At 46.0% G+C, this 21,486-nt stretch overlaps 1 protein-coding gene across 1 annotated transcript in view; it reads left to right on the top strand.

The window, feature by feature from the left end:
- The first annotated feature begins 8,968 nt into the window (after positions 1 to 8,968).
- The window catches only part of ANK2 (ankyrin 2), a 275,986-nt gene continuing 263,468 nt past the window's right edge, over positions 8,969 to 21,486 (top strand). Inside the window, exon 1 of the mRNA XM_058804381.1 lies at positions 8,969 to 9,147. Coding sequence (XP_058660364.1) covers positions 9,076 to 9,147 — 72 coding nt within the window. The 5' untranslated portion in view covers positions 8,969 to 9,075. The remainder of the gene's footprint in view (positions 9,148 to 21,486) is intronic.

Here is a 21,486-nt window from a genome sequence, read left to right as displayed (position 1 = left end):
AGAAGTCAGGAATGGAGAGGATGACCTAGATGTTTTTACAAAAGAAGCTTGGATTCTCAGGTGTGCCCGAATGGTTTGTGTATTTTTCTTTTAAGTACAAATGGCAATTAATTGCTGCTGCTGTCTTTCCCCATCTGGCTGAGTTTTACCAGCCCAAGAATTGCATCCCTAAAGCAACTTCTGTTTGACCTCTAGGAGCTTCCTACACTGACATTTTCCTTTCTTTTCCCCCAATAAGTACATTTAATTTAGAAATTCAGGGTGACACTGTAAAACGGTAGGAGTTGTTAACCTTGGAGTGCTCCTTTGTTGTTGCTGATTTTTCTGTCTCCCTGGACTGAGTGTTTTGAATAGCATCATTCCATTGCCATCCATCTGCCTGGAGCAGAACCCAGCATTGATTCTGCTCTTTGCGACCCAGCACGGGGCTGAAGCTGAAATTATTTTTAGCACTCATATTTTTACCTCTCTTCCATGAGTTGCAGGCTGTGCATGGCAGCAGCAGGACTGGTTCTAGTGGAACACATGCCTGATACTCCAGGATGACTGGACCTCCTGTTTTTCAGTATTCAGTGCCCCCACTCAGCATAGTATCCCACTCCACTGTCCCTGCAATGTGCAAAAGCCTTTTTACACTTGATTTTGAACTTTTGGTTAATATTTTTTTGACTGTCCTCATCCTACCTGGAGCAAACCTGTTCTGCCTGCTTTATTTTACACAGCTAACACTTATGTTTTGGGAGATTTTTCCCCCTAAGATATTCACTGTACCCTAGTTTAATTCAGAATTGAAGGCATCCTTGAAAGGCAGCAGGTAAGTACATTATCTTCTTCTAGAGAGGCTCTAAATCACATTAGAAAATTACCTTCTGATAGATGACAAAGGCACTTGCCTGCCCAGCTCCCTGAAAACATGGGTCAGTGTCATAATTGCTTTCTTAACGGTACCACGGTGTCTAATGATCCCGGGCAGGATTAAATCATGGCAATAATGCTGCACAGGGCTGCAAAAATAATTAGATCAGCTATGCTTGGGTGACTTTGAGACTGCCTGAGTGAGGCAGTAAGTGATGCAGTTACCTTTCCTACAGGGGATGGCTCTGCTGTGGAGGGTGTTAGGGAGCTGCCAGCTCCCAGGGGCTTGGCAGCACACAAGTGTCCCTTGGCTTCCAGCAGAGCCAGGCCAGCTCTTGCATTCATCCCTGCCCTTGCTGGGATGGTGCTGACGGCATACTTGGCACTCCTAGCTGTCACTCGAGTCACACCAGTGCCGGCAAAAACCGGGAGAAAACGGAGCAGGAGAGGCTGGGAAAGCTTTGCTGCCCGTTGCCAGGGTGACTGGGTTTGTGCCGGACAAACACTGCTGTGCTTTTCTAGCCTTGTGGCATTTTGAGTGCAACCAAACAAACTCCTCAAGAGGCAAAACAAGTGGGACAGGGGTGAAGGGAAGGGACAAACCAGTTCTGGCACTTGGGAGTGAGTGGTGTCTCTATGGGCAGAGGGGCTACCTGGGGTCTCTCTCTCCTGGCGCTGTGCACCCTTGGAGGCAGCTGGCTGCCAGGAATGCTGTTTCCAAATGTTTCCTTGTGGTGTGCAATCCTGGTGATTTATGTGAAAGAAAGCACTTGGAATGCAGTGAGGAGTCTGATGGGAAATGCCTTCTAGTGTGGTGTGATTTAATTAGGGCCGTTGACTGCCCCTTTTACCATTCTGGACTGGAGCAGGGACTTCTGCTCCATCATATTTAATTTCTTGGGTTTTTAAAATTCTTTTTCCCAGACTTTTCATTCCCTCTCTGGTGTTGCTACCCTGACTAAGCTGTCAACTCCTCAAGTCCTGCGCTGTATTTAATTCTGGGCCTGGGAAGGCCGGGGGTGAGGGTGACATCCCCAGGAGGTGTCCATGGGACAGGGAGGCTGCTGCCTGGGCTGGGCTGGGCTGAGAGCCCTCCCGGGACCAGCAGAGGGCAAAGCTGCTCCAGCTGTCCTGGGCTGGAGGCACAAACAGTGCCGGGAACAGCTGGACTGTCTAGATGAAGCTGTGTACTTTTATTTCGGGCAAGAAGAATGCTCCATTTCTCCTACCCCCTGAATGAGGTATGGAGCAGATGTGGTTCAACACCTTTTTACCTCCGTGCCTTATGCAATCTTCTTTGTTTTGGTTTGTTTTCCCCCACTGTGGCTGGTGCTTCTCTTTCTGCTGCTTGTTACACACAGAAACATTCTGTTACAAAAAGCAGTACGTTGTACAATATTGGTTCAGTGAATATTTTTGGGATAGAGCCAGTCTCTCAGATCTGGTGCCTCAATAGGTAAATCCTTGCAAGGTTTAGCCTATAAAGCCTTTTCCACAACTGCAAATACAAAGTGTACTTGACCTGTTGGTTCAGGCACCAAAGTAATTTTTGTCGTAAGAGCAGAACTGTGGAAAAGACACAGTCAGTATTCTGAAAAAATAAAGATGGAATGTGAACCTCTTTCCCTCCAATTCCCATCTCATTGCCTCCTTACCCATCAGCATGTCTGAAACTCTCCAGCTCTGATCCTTGTCCTTTTGCACGCTCTTCCTCTGATGGAAACGTGCTTATACTCAGGGCAAAATATTGAAAATTGTTTGGGTGTTGCAAGATGCAGCTGCGTATCCTGACTGGGTTTAGTCTGCAGCTAGAGATGTATTTCTATGGCCACCTCTTGGCCTCAGTACAACTAAATATAGGTACAGCTGCAGCAGAGAGCTGGTCATCTGCAGCTGCCAGCAGGGAAACACACCCAGAGCCACTTTGCAGCTTTTAAGCCCGAATTTGGCACCATATCCCCTGGTTCAGGTGCCCTCATTACCACACCTGTGCTGTATTTTACAGCCCATTTGTTGTCCAAGTGTTTTACCGTGGGCATGGAGCTTGTTGCTGGGTTGGAATCTTGCCTTTACAGTGTGGCCCACTCTTTTTAACATCTATTGTCTTATATTGTTGGTTGGGAACTTCTTATTTATTTTGTCCTCAATTATGTGTATATAATTATATATGTATAGCTTCTTTTGTTGTGCAAAAGCAACAATTTTAAGGGAAATTCAAATGGATCAAAGCAACTGGTAGGGAAGTGGTGCATGCAGAAGAGAGAGCCCTTCCTTGGGAAACTTCCTGAGGAGTTCTTATTGGAAAGAGGTGGCTGGAACTTCCACAATGTGAAGGTATGGCTGTGAGAGCTAATGCTGAGTGTGGTCACATGATATATGGAGAGGATAACTTGTCCTTTGGATGTGAGGTGGCACTTCATGGGGGGAAATGGAGCTATTCCTGTTGAAGCTGGTGGTGGATGAGGCAGGGACAAGGGGAGCTGGCATCCTGCACTGGGAGGAGACAGCTTGCCCAGAAAATGTTCTCTCTGCACTCTCCTGGTGGGAAGGCTGCTGGATGGCAGACAGTGTGTCCTGCTGTGTGGGCAGATGTTCATCAACCTGTCTCACCACAGTGATTCTGATTTTGGCCTTTCCAAACCTCCGTGGCTGCCTCATCCAGAGAGGTCCTGACCCATGATCAGAGGGTTAATTTTAAAACCATTTTTTTCCTTTGTGTCTCAGCACTGTCTGGCTTTAGCTGTGATGGGGATGAGAAGTGACAAGGTGCCACAGGGGAGCTGTTCTCCTGGGGTTTGCATCATGCCTAAAGCTCGACTGGAAACCTCCCGGGAGGAGCTGACCTGCCAGACCCCTCCAACGCCAGCTTGACCAAGCAGCTCTGCTTCCCAATGAAATGGGCTTCTCAGGTTTTTGTTCTTCACCTCTCCTAGCATGCCACAGTGTTTCCTGACAAGGACATGATGGTGGCTCTGTGCAGAGGCAGGACAGACCCTTCTGCAGGGGGCTGCACACGTGGCCACGGATCACTGAGAGTCTGACTGATGTTCTTGGTCTCAGCAAGCTGGCTCCATGGTGTGCCTGCAGTGAGTGTCCCTTGGGAACATCCCCTGTCTGCTGTGCAAAAGGCAAGGAGCAATTGTGTCACAGAGAGATGTTATTTTTCAGTGACATGGCTCTGCTGTAGCTGCTCACAGTACAGCTCACAGGGATCTCTCGGGCTGAGTGGCCTTGTCACGTTTGTTGATGTGGCCAAATACAGATATTTCCAATTAATATGGCTATTTAATAATTAGATGCAATGATAGTAATCTGAGAAGCATGCATGACAAAAATCTAGTGAGACCAAATATTTGCTTAGAGTTTTTTGGTCTGATTTTTTAAGTGCAGCAGTTCAAGAAGCCTTTTCTTGCAGCACAAGAGCCTCTTTTGCTATTTCAAAGGTTAGCACAGAAAGTCGATGCACACAAGAATAGATGCAGCTTCTAAAATCTATCTTGTGCATAATATCAAAATCAGAAGGAGGATCTCAACATTTGGACAGGAGAAGATAAAAGGCTAAAGCCAGTCTGTGGCTTTCAATATCAAAGTACAAAGCCCAGCATAATGTGACACTAATCTATGCAATTGCATGGGCAGTTTGAGGCCCATCAGGTCCATCTGATGAGGTTCTGCCACCATCCCATCTGTTTTGTATTCATCTGTCACTGAGACTCGGAGCCACTGGAGAGGAAAAAGAACTGGCAATGTCATGCTGTGGTTTTTCAACATCATTACAGGCAGTGTGGGAATTGCTAAGGGTTATTTCCTGGTGCTTGTCAGGGGCACACAAATGTGATGTGGGGGAAAGCCCACTAGATCTGTAAATACCACTCCATCCTAGGAGTAAAAACTGTTGTTATCCATCAGGATTTCCAGACCAAAATCGTGTTTCAGCTCTTCCTGAACTAGAGGAAGATGGATAGATGTTGAGCTGGATGTGTCAGCTTCCCCCTGCTACAGTCTGAATCCTGCTGTACAGTACGACCACTAGAGGAAAAGCATGCAGTGGGGACTCCCTTAGCTGCAATGTGCTGGTATCACTCCATGCACTTGTCTTAAAGCAAATGAGATGAAGATTTGGCTAGCAGCAGATGTTCAAACGAAGAACAAATCAGAGCAGCCATATACCCAGTGGGACTGAGGTTTCCTTGAACTCAGCACACATCTCCAGCAGTTGGCACTTGGAATACGGGGGAGGGGGGGAAAAAGGGAAAAAACAGATGCTGAAAGTTCCCTGAAATAGCTCCTGAGCCTCTGGAGGGCAAAGTATGTCTTTTAAGTCCTGCTTATTATCCCTTCTAGTAGGCTCTTTTCCAGTCCTTACCGGAGAGTAAATGCTTTTTCTGTGTATTCCCTGCGGGCTGCCCTACTTTACATCATCACCTTGGTGATGGAAAACACAGTCCTCTGCGGAATCTGCCTGTCACGATTCCTAATTTTCTTTCAGAGGTGAGGAAGCGAATCCCAGAGCCCGCTGCGCTCCCTGGGCAGCCCCAGTTCAGCGCTGCGTGGCGGGGGCTGCAGCTCTGGGAGGTGAAGGTAGCAGGCACAGAGGAGTGTTTCGGACATTGCTGGCAGGTCGTGGCACGGCTCGCCGCCCCGACCCCCCCTGCGGCGCCTTTGTTCTGCGGCAGTTTCCATGGTGCCCCCGCTTTGTGTGCAGACCTGGCTGCAGGCTGCTCTCCTCTCCACCGCGCCGCTCCGGCTGCTTTCCCCCGGCGGAGCATCGCACTGCGTGCCCGTGCTGCAGAGCTGCCAGGCGGCAGCCACACACATCCCGCAGCCTGGCTGCTGGCAAACATCTGGGAAGCATGGATTGGTGGTTTTGAACAGAACTGGGTGATTATAGATGAGAATTCTGCTCAGCTTTTGGCCTGTCACGTTTAGCAAAGTCAGTGGAAGGCCCTTACCCAAAGGGGCTGTTGCTGTAAAATGAAAGAGCAATAGAGGCATGACAAAGAGGAGCAGCCATGCTGCTTGCTGCAGCGCTCAGATTTTGAAGATGATGCACTCAAATATTGAAGATGTACTACACAGCATCGTTCCCCTCACTCGGGATTGGCATTGGGGAGGTCGAGCTCCTTTATCTGTTATCTCGCTGTTAATTCCCTGCTAATTGTTCTGATACCGGACTATTGCCCGCCCCCAACGGCATCAGCAGGGAGGAACTCCTGGTCCTTATGTGAGGTACAGAGTCAGGAGGCTGAGTAACCTGGCCCCAGGAATTTATGCCCGGGGATAGCATCCCTCGGGAAAACGCCGATCACAGTAGAGTGCTTAAAGCCTGATACTAGGGATATTTCAGCGAAAAAACCAGTTCCGTGAATCTGAAATTCATCCAAAAGGAAGTGGCGTGTAAAATCACTGCCCAAGTGGAAAAGTAGGCGAAAGGGCAAAGCTGTGCCCAGGCTGGGATTCTAACTCCAGGCACAGGGGAGAGTAATTGGTGGGAACAAGGCTGGAGGTCTGTTAGCAGGCTGTGCACAGGAATGAAGTTTAACCCGGGACCTGCAGATATATATGAGAAATGGAACAATATTGGAGTTAATATCAAAATATAGAAACAATCTCCTCAAGGATACAACGGTGGCTTGGAAAGAGATGTCCTCATCACAAAACCTCAATTCTTGGAGCAGAAAAATTGTTTTCTTCATTAAGGTTAAGCTTGTACTGGGTGTTGGGAGAAAATGGGCTGCTCCCCAAAGCTGAACATGGAAATGAACTGTTCACAAGTCTTGGCAGAGGTTTTCAAGGATGCCTAGGAAATTATAATGCCCAATTAAGTAGGAATTGGTCATCCAAGTCCTTTAGGCTGTCCTGAAAATTACAGCCACTCTGCAATGCGACTTATTTTCAGTCATATTTTTAACTTCTAGTTCCCTTTCTGCTCCTCTCCCTGTGCCATCCTGCTGGCACGGAGCTGTGGCTAAAGCCAAAGCTAAGGACCTTGGAAACATGGCATTCAACAGCCTTGGTGGTGACAGGAGATGGGATCATCTGTCCCTGCTGGGGGCATTCAGAACTGGAGCTGCTTTTTTTCTTCTGAATATCTCCCTCTCAATTTTGGCCCATTTTTGTACCTCTAATGTGAGAACATTAAGCTAGACCAGCGGTGGAAAAGGGTGTTCTGTTTGGAATGTTGGGAACCACGGGGAGCCTTTCTTGACAAGATTACCCTCCTAGGAGCCCCTGGGAGTTTTATTATGTCCTTGATTTCTTCCCCAGCAGCTCATTCTTAGAATGAGTTGTACTTGAGTGCACAGGTAAGGAAAGCCCGTCACCTGGTAAAGGCTTGGGAGATAAGAAAGGAGCAACAAAACCTGATTTTTTTGGAAGTAAGTGGTAAAATTGATCTGGAAGAAACCAGAAGGGAAACCCAGTTCTGAGTGTGAGCAGGAACAGTATTCCAAGCTTCCCTGGGAGACATCCTCCAACAAAATATTAAAATACAGGACACGTGGTCATGGCCAAATTGCTTTCCTCTCACCAGGGGCTTGGTTTTCAACTCGCTCCCTCTGCTCCACCCTTCTTGATAACCAAGTCTCCAATTCCCATCACGTATTACTGGTTTTTATGGCTTCTCAGCCTTCTTTGTCATCCAGATCCATCCAGTCTATCTGTGGCCCTGGAGCTCTCTTGCCAGCCTGGAGCACACTGGAGATGTGCTGGTACTTCCCAGGAATAAACCTGTGGGTTATGCACAAGGCATTGTGGCGGGATCTGAGGAGGAGATACAAGGCAAGCAGGTGAAACCTTGCTTTTAGATGGTTTTGGAGAAGTGTCCTCTACACCTGCAGCGTTCCACAAGTGAGGAATACCGGTGCTTTCCCTTCCCACAGCCGGTGGCTCCTGTTCAGCCAAAGACATGCCAGGTGTTACAAAAGGCTGCCAAGGCGTCAGCAGGGGATGGATGTAGGGACACGTAGCCGGAGGTGGGACTTAAAGGTATTGGCTGAATCCCCACGCAAACGCGACTAAGTCGTTGTTAAAGTAATTAGCAGGTTGGAATAAATTTAGCATCTCCCTAATGCGCTGGAAATCATGGTGACTTTGGAGCCTGTGCTTCCCAGGGCTACTTTGAGCTGATGGCACCGGGATCCGGGAAGGCTGATGGGATGACAGGCTGGGACACGGCATCCGTACCACTTTTGCAGAGGAATAAATGCAGCTTTCCAACACCTCGTGCTAAAGAACGAGTTATTTTTGGAAAGGAACTTGAGTGAAGCAGCAAATTCATTCTCTGCTGAATAAGGGGATCATTTGTTTTAATAGCAGATTGCTCTGTTAAGGAGACAGGGATTTTGTTGAGGATTTGTGACACGGTGCCACATTTAAATGTGAGTGAGTGAAGGTTTTCTCGGGCAAAAAGGAAGGCAGGAGTGTAGTGAGCTCCCGTGGTCAAAATTTGGGGCTAAATTAGTGTCCTTAGTCATTGGAACCACTTGCCTAGGGATAGTGAATTTATCTTAACTTTGTTATTTTAAATCGCTTTCCTGGTGTGCATATTGTAGCTTCACCAGCTGTTCGAGGGTTCGGGGGTTTGTTTTCGAGGGAAATTGTCTTCCCAGAAATTCTTGTCATATGTGGGAGATAAGGCTCTCTGATTATAGGGTTCCCCCTGGCCTTAAAAGATTTGAATGTAGGCAACAGGGAAGAATTCCCCCTCGTTCATTATCCTCCAGATGACGTCCGAAGGGCACTCGGGGATTTAAAACCCTGCGAGCGGAGGGTGGGATATGAGGACAAGCACAGCTGTGGGATACCCGCGTTTCTCTAGACCCGGGTGTATCCCTGCGTTTTGACACTTGGAGTCGAAGGGGGAAAGTGCAGCACTCCGCTGTCATTTAAAACAAAAGACCCCCGGGCTCAGCACGGGAGGGGTGCCGTGCAGGAGCCTTATGTGTGTGTGGGGGGGTGTGATCGCGGGTGGGGTGTACCGGGGGTGTGTGTGTGTGTCGGGGGAGGGGGGGGACGAGGCGGGTCCTCCGCCCGCGCCGCCCGCCGGCAGCCGCCGATGTGTCCGTGAGCTCATCCATCGGCAGCGCGGCCGCTGCCTCCCGCACCCCCCGCGCCCCCACCCACGGCTGCAGCGGCCGCCAAGGTCACCCGCGGGTCCCCGGCATGGTGGCGGCCGCGGGGGGCTGAGAGGAGGCGGGCGGCGGCGGGAAGGAGCCGAAGATGGCTTCGCCCGCGCCCCCCGCGCCGGGAGGCGGCCCCTCGCCCCCCGCCGGCCCGCCTCGCCTTCGCCAGGTGGGTCCTCCCCGGCGGGCAGGGGCGGGGGGCGAGTCCCCGAGCGGAGCGGGGAAAGCGGGGGGGACGGAGCCCGCGGGATGCGGAGGGGCGCGGGAGGCAGGGATGCGAGCGGCCCGCAAGTGCATCGGCAGTTTGAGGTGGGCAGGTGGATGGTGCAGCCGGGGATGGTTTCTGTTCTGTTCAATAAAAAAACCACTTCCATAACAAAACCACAAATGCCATCCCTATCCCGAAAGCATCGCAGGCAGCACCTGCCCAGGTGTGCCCGCACCGTCACACGCAGAGGGGAGCGCAGGCACGCGTGTGTAACTTCACAGTGGTGCAGCGCGGTGCGTGTCGTGCTGCATCACCGCCGTGGCAGCGCGGCTCCGAAGGCATGAATAAAATCTTAATTAATGTAATGCTGCAGCTTCCCAGAGGCTGCTCCCGCTCCAGCTGCATGCAACGCTTTTCCGCTGGCATCTGTCTCCGCGCAAGGCGGGAGCTCCGCTCTTAGCGGCGGCTGCTGCATTAATTTACATTTGGAATGGGGAAGTTGGTCGCTGGAGTTGTTTGACGTTCTTGGCCCGGCTGGGTCGGTGAGGCCGAGCTGCTGCTGGGTGTCTGCGGGGTTCGTTCCGTGAGCCCCATGGAAATGGGAGAGGCAGGAATGGAGGGACGCGGTGCCCGTGTGTTCAGTTTGCATGTTCCTGCTAAGGCTCTAATGCTACGGCGGTTATTAATAAAGAAAATAAGGTCAATAAAAGAAAAGCTGCTGTAAAGGAGGATTCCCCGTGCGTAATCAGATTAGTATGTATGTACTCAAATATAAATCCAAAAAGAAATCCTATCCTACTGGTTTTTTCCCCCCTCCCATTTTCCTTGGCGGTAGCGTTGATGAGGAAATCTCAGGAGTCTGGAGTTGGGACAGACATCTGAGAGTTTGGGGGAATATTTAAACTTGTCAGTCCCTTACACGCCGGAAGTTTGGGCTGGGCAGCTCCAGCAAAAAGGCCTTTGTGTGGGTGTGCTGATGACTGGCTGCAAATGGCACAAGAACAGCTGCCCCCTCGACCCGAGTATTTTGGCACTTCCTGTTCTGTTCCCTGCTGCAAACCAGAAGAAAAAGTGATTTTAGTTCTGAAGTTTGGTTTTAGGAGGATGAATGACCAGTGAGGATCACTCCAGTTTATTGCAACATGTAGTAGGTGTGATCAGCAGGATGAGAAGTGCTGAGGATGGAAAAGAAGTTCCAGGTAGGGGAGGAAAGAGTTGGGGATGAGGACCCCAAGCACTGGGGATCCTTATTGAACCTGGCTTCTATTTGCCTCTAACTTGGTGTGTGTGCTCACTGAGTCCAGGTAAGCAGCATCCTTCCAAGCAGTGACCAGGTCCTTTGGAGACAGCTCCTTTTCTGCGATCCTCTTTGTTTCAGTTGTTTCAAGACCTTTGGTTTGCTCCTCAGCAGCTGGGAAACACAAGGTTACCAATTATTTATTGCTGCATGTCCAGCAGCAAACTCAGACTGCTGCGTTCTCCGGAGCGTTCTGAATTGGCCTCTCACGGGGTTATTCATTTTGCATGAGGAAGAAACGAGCATCCTGAACTAGTAGGCAGAAATTACTCATTAAAAAATTGGCTACTGTGGTCGTTTTACTATCTTCCTCTGCATTTTGTCCACTCTATGTTTAAAATTATTTTTAATTGCATTTTAAAAGGAATGACTCATCGCTCATGTTTCTCTGAACTATGGCTGGGGTACAGTCTGATGTTCATTTATTTATTTCTTTATTTAAATTTTTGCTGCCCTTCAATAAGACATCATATACACAGCTTATTGGGTGACCTTCACAGGAGTGGGAAACTCTGTGAATAAATTCCCAAAGCCGCTTCAGACCGAGGTAAAGAACACAACACTGGCAGAAGTCAATCTGTTTTCCTATAAATCATTACCAGCCTCCCACTTTACCAAGCGTTTCTTGTATCCTTAGGAAGGGAGAAGAGTACAAACAGAAGGGAAGTGAACATGTCTGTCTGAAGCTGTTGTACTGACTTTTGTTATCACATTGCACTTGTTGTGATAATGCTGAATGGAAATTGATATTAGCAATGTGCTGAGTTCCCGTTACACGGGTACCTTTGGGAGATCCTTGAGGTTAGTCCTGGCTTGCAGCCTGAGAGTAAGACTCACTGAAGGAGTTGTTTGAAACAAATTGGTATTTGTGGAGTTTTTACCATGTCTCTCAGTCCATCTAAGACATCTTTAAATGTGCCTTTTATTTGAAATATGTATTGAGGGCTTTTGCAGAACTGAGGATAATGTTTACATCTGAGAACCTGTTTTAGCAAGAACTGCATTTTACCTGAAACACCTGTGTTATTACATATTAATTGGGCTAAAGGTACTGCAGTCAAGGTACCAATGGCATTTGTGATATAAATCTTGATCAAGAGTGTACCGTATAAAAGACCAAGCTGTTGTAAATTACATGATGGAGACCCTTGTATTTGGAATAGGATGGAGGTTGTATCTCTTAGCAGTAGGCAAGTGAATTATTTCTACTGTTTTTCCTTTTAGTTGTCAGTGCTGCACTTGTCAAAAAGAAATTTAAACATTTCTCACAATAAAAAATACACTCACTTGAATAAAATTTGCAAACTAAATAGTGTCTTGCATGGGAATGTGGTAACTCTTGGGTACTGCTCTCCCACTGCACTTCTGAGCATGCAGGGGTAAATCAACGATCCTAATCCATTTTCTGATATGGAAAGAAAGTGTGCAGGAGTGTCTTCCAGAGTAATTTAACTAATCTCTGGTGAAGTTCCTTATCATGGAGCAATGTACATGGTAATTGTCCTGTGGTCTTGCTTTATTGATCCCTTAAATCCCTTTATTCTGTCTAATTTTCTTTTGGTATGACATCTGTCTGCCTGGATGTCCTTTTCCTGTTCCAGCTTTTTTTTTTCTTTTTTTTTTCTTTTTTTTTTCTTTTTGATTTTTCTTTGTTCTTTTTTTATTTTTTTCCCCTCCCTGAAATATGGTTTGAAGTATTTGTAAATCCAAAAGGGGGTGGATATTTTGGGGATTCCAAACTTGGAATTTGGACTAAGAATTTAAACTGGAGAGAGAACACCATGGTGTCCAGATGAAGAGTGCTGGAGTGGATGTGGGAAGATGCAGAACAGAGCTCCTGGCATTCTGCTTCTCCAGGGGTGTTCATGTGGCAAAAAGGCCCTGTGTTGTGAATCCATCCAGTTCATCTCAAATCCTACAATTTTCCAGCCTGTCCGCTTATATGAGCTCTTAATAGATGTGTGTTAGTCAGTATGAAATCTGCTCCTAGACCTTGACAAAAATCTCTTCCTCAATCAGTGTGGGACTGCAGGAACCAGTTTTCTTATTTTTATTTTCTTTTCTCAAGGAGTTTCTCTGTAACTCTGCTGAATTTTGCTTCTTTTATGCTGTCTTTGATACTTTTTTTTTTTTGCTGAAAGCTACTGCAGTCTTAGAGGCTGTTCACACTGCAATGACTGTTCATCTGCTACTGTTTCTGCCTTTTCTAATCCACTGCCCAGGTTTTTCCCTACTGCGGGATGTACTTTGTCCCCTACTAACACTTGGCAAGACTTGAGGATATTTTAAGCTTCTCTTTCATGGGTGATTTAGGCCAATGCCTCTCCCAGCCTCTTTGCTTTGGACAGCATGTTGTTCACCTCCACGTCTTTGCTAGTGCTGATTCTACTTCCATAATTTCAAAAATTTGCTTTGTTTGAAATCCACATTTTCAAGGCTCCTTTGAACTTCAATTTGATTTAAGCTTATTTTTTTGTTTTACCTTCTGCTACCCTAAAGAATTAGAAGTAATTTTTTGGCAACTAGAATGGCTTGAAAAATCAGCCTAGTGAAGCACTTGCTTAGTAAAGCCAACATCCATCAAACTGAACATTTCTATTCCACCCATCCCTGCCTGCCATATCCAAGGGAAAAGGCTGCTAGAAAATTTCTTCCCCTTGAACTGAACTGATGAAATATAAAACATAATGAACCTGCTGCATAATGGATGTGGCCTAATGTAGGAAAAAGTAATTACAGTTAGGACACAAATGACTACGTGTGTTGAGACAGCATATAAAAATTAGTGTGCTACGGTGTTATTTCGGTTGCAAAATCAAGCACCAAGTAGTTATAAACTAATAGAATTTAGGCATATGAAGCTTTACCACTTCCATGAAAACCCTGTTAGCTACCAGCAGTGGAAGAGAAGAATTAAAAGTTTTCAATTTGTATTCCCATTAGGTCTTCTGTGGGTTTTGCTGAAAAACAGTGGAAAAGCAAAATAAAAAAGGGGGAAAGAAAAGCAGGTTCAGGTGGGTTTGCAGACTAAGTTAATTTAGTAAACAGCTTCAGCTGCTCTGCTGTTTGTGCCAGATCAGCGCAGGTGGGATGGGAAACAGGCAAGCTCCTGCAATTACAATTGCTCCCTGGCTTTCTAAGAGGAGCAATGGATGGGCTGGGCAGTTTCAAAGGGGCTCCATGAGCTTGGGCAGCTGCTGCTCCTTGGGCAGGGCCTTTTCACCCAGATTGGCAGCACCTGGAGCTGGAATGTTCCAGAAGCCAGCGCCGCCTCAGTCGGGCTGCTGGGCTCCTCCTGCGAAGCACAGGTAGGGGCTTGCTCTGAGCTTTAATGCTTTATTTTTATTTATTTTCCATATTTATTTGTTGTAGAAGTGCTGAGGGAGCAGGTTGAAGTGAGGGTTGTAATTTAGTGCTGATTTGTGTGTCAGCTCTGCTTTATTTCTGCGTGAGGGATGTTGAGGTTGTTGGTAGGTGTTCTGTTTTAGATGGATTGTGCCCTCAGGGAAGAGTAGAGGGTTTGACTATTGGGTTGTTTGGTTATTTTCTCTTTTGTGTGGGTGGTTTTCTATTTTTAAAATACTTTAAATTTCTTTCTTTTTTTTTAAATATTCCCACTTTTTCTTGTTTTTGTTTTTCGTCTTTTTTTCTTTATTTTCTTTATTTTCTGATTTTTTCCTTCCTTTTTTTCCTCCTTTTTCCTCAAATTTTTTCCCTCAATTTCTTTTTTTTTTCTTTTTTCTTTTCCCTCAATTTCTTTCTTTTTTCTTTTTTTCCCCCCTCAATTTCTTTTCTATTTTCCCCTCAATTTGTGTGGGGGGCAGGAGGGCGCTGGCTGCCATTTTGTGTGTGGGGCCCTGTCTGCCATTTGTTGTGTGGGGAGGGGGCTTCCCATCATTTTTTGTGTGGAGTGGGGCTGTTCATCTTTAGGTTGTGGTGGAGGGGCCTGCTGACCGTGTTGTGTAGGGTGAGAGCTGCTCACCATGTCGTGCAGGGAGGGGGCTGCCCGCCATGTTGTGGGAGCTGTAGTGAAGCTGCAGCCACTTCTTCTGATTGGGGTGCACCGGGGTGTGAGAGCGAACAAGCAGCAAAGGTTGCTTTGACAAAAAGCAGTGACTTGCCCACCTCCTGTTCTAGAGGATTTGCTTATTAAGCTGTTAAATATTGAAGGAGTAGTACTTCTGAGTAAATAAAAAGCTGGAAAACATGCAAAAATGCCCACACTGTCCAAAAGCCTCAAAATACTTGGTGAGCGTTTCCGTGCTGGACGCTGCACATTTCTGCTGGAAACACAGCCTGTTGCTCTTCATGTCTGTAGCATTGTTGCCTGTAGAGGTGAGACCTTTGTGAAGTTACTCTAGGGCTTTTTGCAGTCCTACTGTTCAATGAACGTTATACTGTGCTTGTATTTGGTGTCTTATCATGAAGTATTTATTGCAAAGTTGGTTTTGCAGAGGGCTACAGAAACGACAAGAGGTTGTTCTCTGTCTGTAAACACTGCCTGGGAAATGGGTTGTAGAATCCTTCTGGCTGAGTGTTAATAAGGAATTGACTAACGGAGTTGGGAAAACACAATATGTTCTGTTCTGTCTGTCCTTTCCCTTTTATCCTTCTTTCTCAAGTACCTGATTGTCCTTACTGGCATGGTGAGTCAGCTGGGAACACAGAAACAACTGTGGTATCCAGCAGGATGCAGACTTCAAGATGTAACTGTATTCAAAAAATAAAAGCATTTAGGGAAAGGAGAGGGGAATGTGAGCTAGAAATGGCTGTGCATTGCCCACTGGAGATTTAAGAACTTGCAGGTTGTATCCCGCATCCATTGTTGATGCACAGATAGCGCAAGGTTTGCTATTGTGCATCTGATTGAAACGGTCTGATAAAATTTCTTCTTAAGAGCTTCAGGACCAAAAGTTGCACCTTGCTCACTGCAAGCGTCAGAAGTAATCCTGGACGGAAAAAAGGTTTCAGGGGCATTATTTGTTGTCTCTGCGTATGCAGTTTGGTTATTTACTTTGTCTTTTTTTTTGCTTGGTTTGGCCATCTGGTCTGGAAGCATTTTGATTTATCTGCAGAACTTGACTGAACCTGAAGAGAAGTAGGAGCACAGGATATCATGGGGCAGTTCAGACTTCCTATAGTAAAGGAATCTTTGTTTATGAACAAGGATTCATTCAGCAACATTGCCCTACACAAAATGTTGGGTGTTTGCCATTTTAATCCTTTGGGTTTGGCTCTGCTGGTGCAAATGAAGGTGCAGCTGCAGGAGATGAAACTGCTGACCTGTCTGCAGGTTCTCTTTGAGTGCTGCTTTGACCAATTGTGTGTTTCCTTCAGCATTAAAGCTGTGCTTGCTGAAAACTGGTGAGAAGCTTTATGAAATGCATCCCTTGCTTCATTTGAGCTTTATTTAAGATGATCTGGGTGTTTGAGGGTCGTGTTTCTGGGGTAGAAAACAGGCTTTGCCACAAGCAGCATGTGTGTGAGGAAATGGTGTGCAACCAAAAGTCCTGTCAATCTTCCAAAAGTTGTGAGAGGTCCTGGCATAAGTTGCAAGCCCTGCTGGAGAACTTGAAGCTGATGGGATGCTTACAGCCATCTGATGGATGGGAATGCATTTCAAGCATTCACACTGGCTGGCTTTGAGCGGGTGACACGGTGCTGTAAATACCCTTGTCGTTTATCGTAGGTCAGAGGGCGAAGTGTTGTTTTATGAGCTTATCTCTGAAAAGATGGAGGGTGTCCAGACCTCATTCATCTTCTGCACTGTTTCTAAATGTTGTGGTTCCTGTTTTTCTTAAGGGGAAAAAAAAAAATAATTCTAGATTATTTGTGTATCTATATGTGTATATTCAGAAAATAGCCAACTGAGGGCAGTTAGTGTTTTACAGCTCCTCCATACCATCACAAATAGCTTGTACCTAAAATGTTTGAGTTAAAAACAGCACAACTGCCCCCTCTCCCTGAATGCGCTCCCACACATGCAACTCTGAGGGGAAAAAATAAACTTTGCTATTAATTGCGGAGTGCTTGCTATGTGATCCAAGCCAGTAACGGCTCTCGGATCCCACGAGCAGAACCCTTCTGAAGTATCCTTTGTAGGCTCTGCGAGTGTACTCAGAGACGTTTTTGTTTGTAGTTTTATCTTCCCAAAATCTGGCTTTCCCTCTCCTCTGGGTGTGGGACGGCTGCCAGCAGTCAGTGACCCGCGGCCCCCGCTGCTGCTGGGCCCGGAACGCGCTCCGGGCTGCAGCGGCGCCGGGCGATGGAGGCTGCCCTGCCCTCGGATCTGCGCCCGGAGAGGGTGGCGGGAGCTGGCGGGCCTTGGCCAGCAGTGCACCTCTCGTGGCGGCTCTCAGGAGCTCTCTGGGAACTGGAAAACTCGGGCTTGCTGCGTGTGAATAGCCTGGCCTCGGTTCAGGGCAGTTTTAGTTCCTGCCGGGAGCAGCAGCTGCTCGGTGCACTGGAGCCAAAGCCTGTGGGCTTGTGCTCAGGGGCATCACGTGCTGCATGTACAGCTCCTGTAACACTGCAAACTCTGGGAATTTTTAGATCCGGAGCGTGTCACTAATAATTTAGTCTTAGATTGCTTATAAATAGCTCCTTGTATCGGAACCTGCCCTTTAATGAGGCTATTTCTGTCACAGTTGGAGGCTTGCACTGGAAATGCTTTACCTGGCATCCCTGCTGGGCTCTTTGTTGTCTTGGTGTGTGCATTTTCTGTTCTCTCCTGGCTGGCTGGTATTTGACTAGGAGGATGTTCCAAATAATTTTAAGCTTTTTCTTTGTGTGAACACTGTTGGGATGTACCTGGAAACCAGAATGTAGAGCTGACGCTGCTTAATCTTGTTTGAATTTTTCTGACTGTGGTCCTTTATCAGGGACCAAGAGCACACATGATTTGTCAGATGACAATAATTGATGAAAAGATGCCATTGCAGTCCTATTTTTACCCCCTATGCCAAGCAAGTGTCAGCACAACCTTCTTCAGGCTTTACTGAGGGCAAGAACAGGCTGTTCCCAGGGGTCACAGAGTGCTGAAAGCAATGGATAATAGACTTTCTACCTGCTGGGTGCGAGCCTTGCATAAGCAATGTGCAAATTTGAGGCTGAAAGTTTCACAATGGCCTGTTTTGAGTTGATAGATTTCATGTGCATTTGTTTGCAAACAGCATGGTTTAGGAAGGTGCTTGGAGCGGGAGCCCAGGCTCCTGGTTTAGGAAGGTGCTTGGAGCGGGAGCCCAGGCTCCTGCTATTTGAGCACTCATCCCATTCCTGTTACAGGAATAGTAAGCTGTTATGTGTGTCACTTCACCATTAGAGGGGGAATTTCATATTCAGCAAACCTTGGCTTTATTTTAATCATCCCAATGGATCACTTGCTGAAGCAAGCAGAAGCCCCAAACAAGAAACTTGATTTTTAAGTTCTTTATTGTAAGGATGCAATTGGAGAAAATTATTTATTTTAAAAAAAGGATGAGAAGAACAGATGATTTTAAGTTTCTGTGACACTAAAATGACAAAGGGTGAAGCCTTATGGTTCTCAGAATGACAGGTGGGTAAGTCAGAGCAAGCAGGGAGCCAGAAGAGTTGGGTATAAATATATAGAAGTAAAATTACCTCTGCTAAACTCCTTTTGGCTCCAGTTGCTGCCAGTTCCCCTTCTGTTTGTTCAGCTCGAAGAAGGGAGTCTATATTTAGTAAGGCAAATGTGTATGAAATCTATATCAAAGTGTTTTGTGTGACAGGTTTTGGAGGTGGTGGTGGTGAGATTTGGTACAAGGCGCAGGCATTGCAGAAAATCAATTGGTGCTCTATTTTTATAACGTGGAATTACTTAATCAATGACATACTCAGCATGGGCTAATGAGTGATGACCTCTCATCCCCCAGACTAACCCTGCTCTTGGCACTCATGTTTGAACTAAGCTGTTGCTGCTCCCTTGATGAAACCCTTCACCACTTGACAAACCCTTTGCAATGGTATTTTTAAAAACACCTGATTGCTGATGATTCAGTGCAGAGGTGAGGGGCAAACCTTGGCATCTCCAAGAGTGGTGCTGGGGGTGGAAGAGAGCTCTGATTATCTGTCATGTGACCTGACACAGCCTTTGCTGCAACTAAACTTAGTTTGGTATTCTGTGCACCTGTCAGCCTGCTTCTGGCTGTGCCTGTTTGGGAGGGTGCACACAGACCTAGACCTTTACCTGGAGCTGCCTCCCACACGTCTGAAGGGCAGCTGCTCACCTCTTTGTGTTCTGCAGAGGGAAGTTATCCAAACCTCTCTGAGGAGCTGTCCTTTGGGGCATCGGGAAGCTCAGCAAAGCCAGTCTCCACTGCTGCTATCCCATGGAGCTTTAATTTGAGTGGTGTCTGTGGGGGCTTTGGCACTGAGCTTTGTGGGGTGTGTAAGTGCAGTCTGCCTCTCTTCCCTGCAACAATTCCCCCTCAGAGTGTGGCTGTATTGCATCTGTGATTTCTCTTTCCCTTTTCATCAAGGTTTTGCAGACTAGAGAAAATTGCTGAGCAACATTGTAGGTTTTGTTTTTTGTTTAAAAGTGAGTAATAGAATGTCATGATGACCGTGATCCTAATTATGATCTATCACTCAGAAATCCTGGAAATGCCATGTTTTGTAAAAACAAGCTTCTAGTGAACCCTCCAGCAGTGTTGCTATGACAAACCAAGCCCAGAGCATAAAGCAGTTGTCTGCCCAGTCCTGCTGCTATTCAACAAAGGTTTGAGCTGGTCACCTTCGTTTCAGCTACAGCTTGAAATCCTTTATTTAGGCTTTGCTGCTTCTGCAGAAGTAACAAAATCTGTATTCACTTAGGGACAGCCAACTTCAGGTCTGTGTAAAGAACAGATTTTTAATACTTTTCAGTTAAGTTCTACTTCTGAAATTCACTGCCAAGGATTATTTAGAGTAAGTGAGTTGATGTTGCAACACAAGGTCTTGATGTGAACTGAATGCATGTAAGGGGTTGGAGAGGTAATACTGTATCAATATCCATCATCTTGCTTTTTAGTTCAGATGGGTTTTAAATAAGGTTTCTAAGGCTTGTACATGCAACCTGAGGAATTAATCTGCAAGTGCCTGGTGGCTCATTGTTGCAGAATATATGCTATCTTTGTTCAACCATTTCCAAGAGAAATTATTTTGTACTTGACACAGCTGCTCACTTGTAGAATGTCCAGTGTTGTAAAAAAAGGCTATTTCATGTCTTATTCCAAAGAGAAACTGCCTTTTGTTGAAAGATAGTTGAAGGTTTCCATGCTGTCCTTTTGCTGTGGCAATATGTGTTTTTCAAGATCTACTAGGCAGCATATCTATCATAGACTTTGTAAAGAAATTGTGGTGACCCCTCCTGACTTTTATTTTTCCAGTTAGATAGCAAGAATAGCACATCATGACACACTTTACTGGAAGCAAAAAAATAGGAAAATAGTGGCTTAAGGTAGGTACATTCAGAAGAAACATTTTCATATTGCAGGAAACTGAAAGGGTTAGAGCATGAAAAGTAAGTACTGAGAAATCAAATACAGTAAAAATTCCTGACTAGGAATGGGTGGTTTCTAGAATGTTTCTTAAGCTCTTGATATCTGTAATTGGTATATTGACTGTACTTGTCATAAAATAACCCTGACCTAAATGCAGTTACCAATATAGATGTGTTTTCTTTGATATAGGAGTGAAAAATAACATAATCTTCTTTAGAGATGACACAAATGTGTATTCTTGGTCCCTGTTTGTAGGCAGATGGAATTATGTATGGCAGAACACTTTCCATGGTAACATAGATTATGACAGCTGAGCCATTGACTTTTTTATACTTAAGATCCAGTGGAAGCCACGGAATAATTATAAAAGGTAACACTTCTCCTGCATTTTTAATTCTGTTAATGATTATGTATTTCACTCAGAGCCCATTTAATGTATAATTTATACAATTTATGCACTACAAGTAGCACATTTAGGTGAACGTAAACATGCATATAGAAACCAGTGCACATTTGGAGAAATCCTTCTCTTCTAACATGAACACACTGGACAAGGATTTGCTCTTGGCATTTTGTGCTGATTTTCCATCCCTCCTGTGGTTGGAAAACCTGTGCAAGTGTAATTGTATCTCTTGCTTGTAACTAAATATCTCTGTTAAGGATTCTGGCAATAGTGAAAGCACTGTTGCATCTTGATGCATTGGTTACGTTACACTGCTCATTGGACTGGGAAATTTTTCTGCTGTGAAGCTGGAAAACACGTGTCAAAATTTTACTCTGGTGGCTACAACAGTTGGAAACAAGGTATTGGTCAAGATGGGTATCCTCTGTTCTCTAAGTGGAAGCTGCAGGTAAAGTTATTTTGTCTTGATTTAGGCAGCTTTTTATCTGTCTGTGTCACCCACAGGAGATAGAATACAAGTCAGCTTTTAAAGGGCAGATCAGCATCTATGTCAGTTTAAAATAATAATAAAAAAATTTAGAAGCCCGTCTCAGGTTTTTGAGATGAGTTGTCATCAGTCATGATTCCCTGCCATGAGCACTCATGTCTTGCCTTCTTGAGGAAGGAACATCCAGTAATCCTGTTTTATCTGACAAGTGCCCTGCTCAGCTGGCATTGAGCTCTGGTTCCAAAGAAAACAGCCTCAAACCAGCTCTGAAACGTGGTGTGGAGTCACAGCTACACCATCTGTGACCCCAAATGTGGACTCCAAAGAGCTGCCTTGTTTGGGTTTGCTTGACTTTCAGAGTGCAGGGATTAAAGACCAGTTGGTGTTACCCTGAATATGAGGGGAAAACCCCTACAACTATTAAAACAAACAGACCCCCAGCCTGGGTGCTGCCATCAGAGCCCACTCTTTGGCTGTATTGCCAGACAAACACTTTGCTGTTGTGTGTTAGTAGATATGACAAATATTTCACTTCTGACTCCAAATTTACATTGTTGGGATTGCTGATGAGGAATTTGGACACCAGCAGACATGGGAAATGCTTGTGTTTGCC

The sequence above is a fragment of the Ammospiza caudacuta genome, chromosome 4 (genome assembly GCF_027887145.1).
Source record: "Ammospiza caudacuta isolate bAmmCau1 chromosome 4, bAmmCau1.pri, whole genome shotgun sequence".
Taxonomy (NCBI): domain Eukaryota; kingdom Metazoa; phylum Chordata; class Aves; order Passeriformes; family Passerellidae; genus Ammospiza; species Ammospiza caudacuta.
The sequence above is the reverse complement of the archived record's forward strand: the minus strand, read 5'-3'. Positions and strand labels throughout refer to the sequence as shown.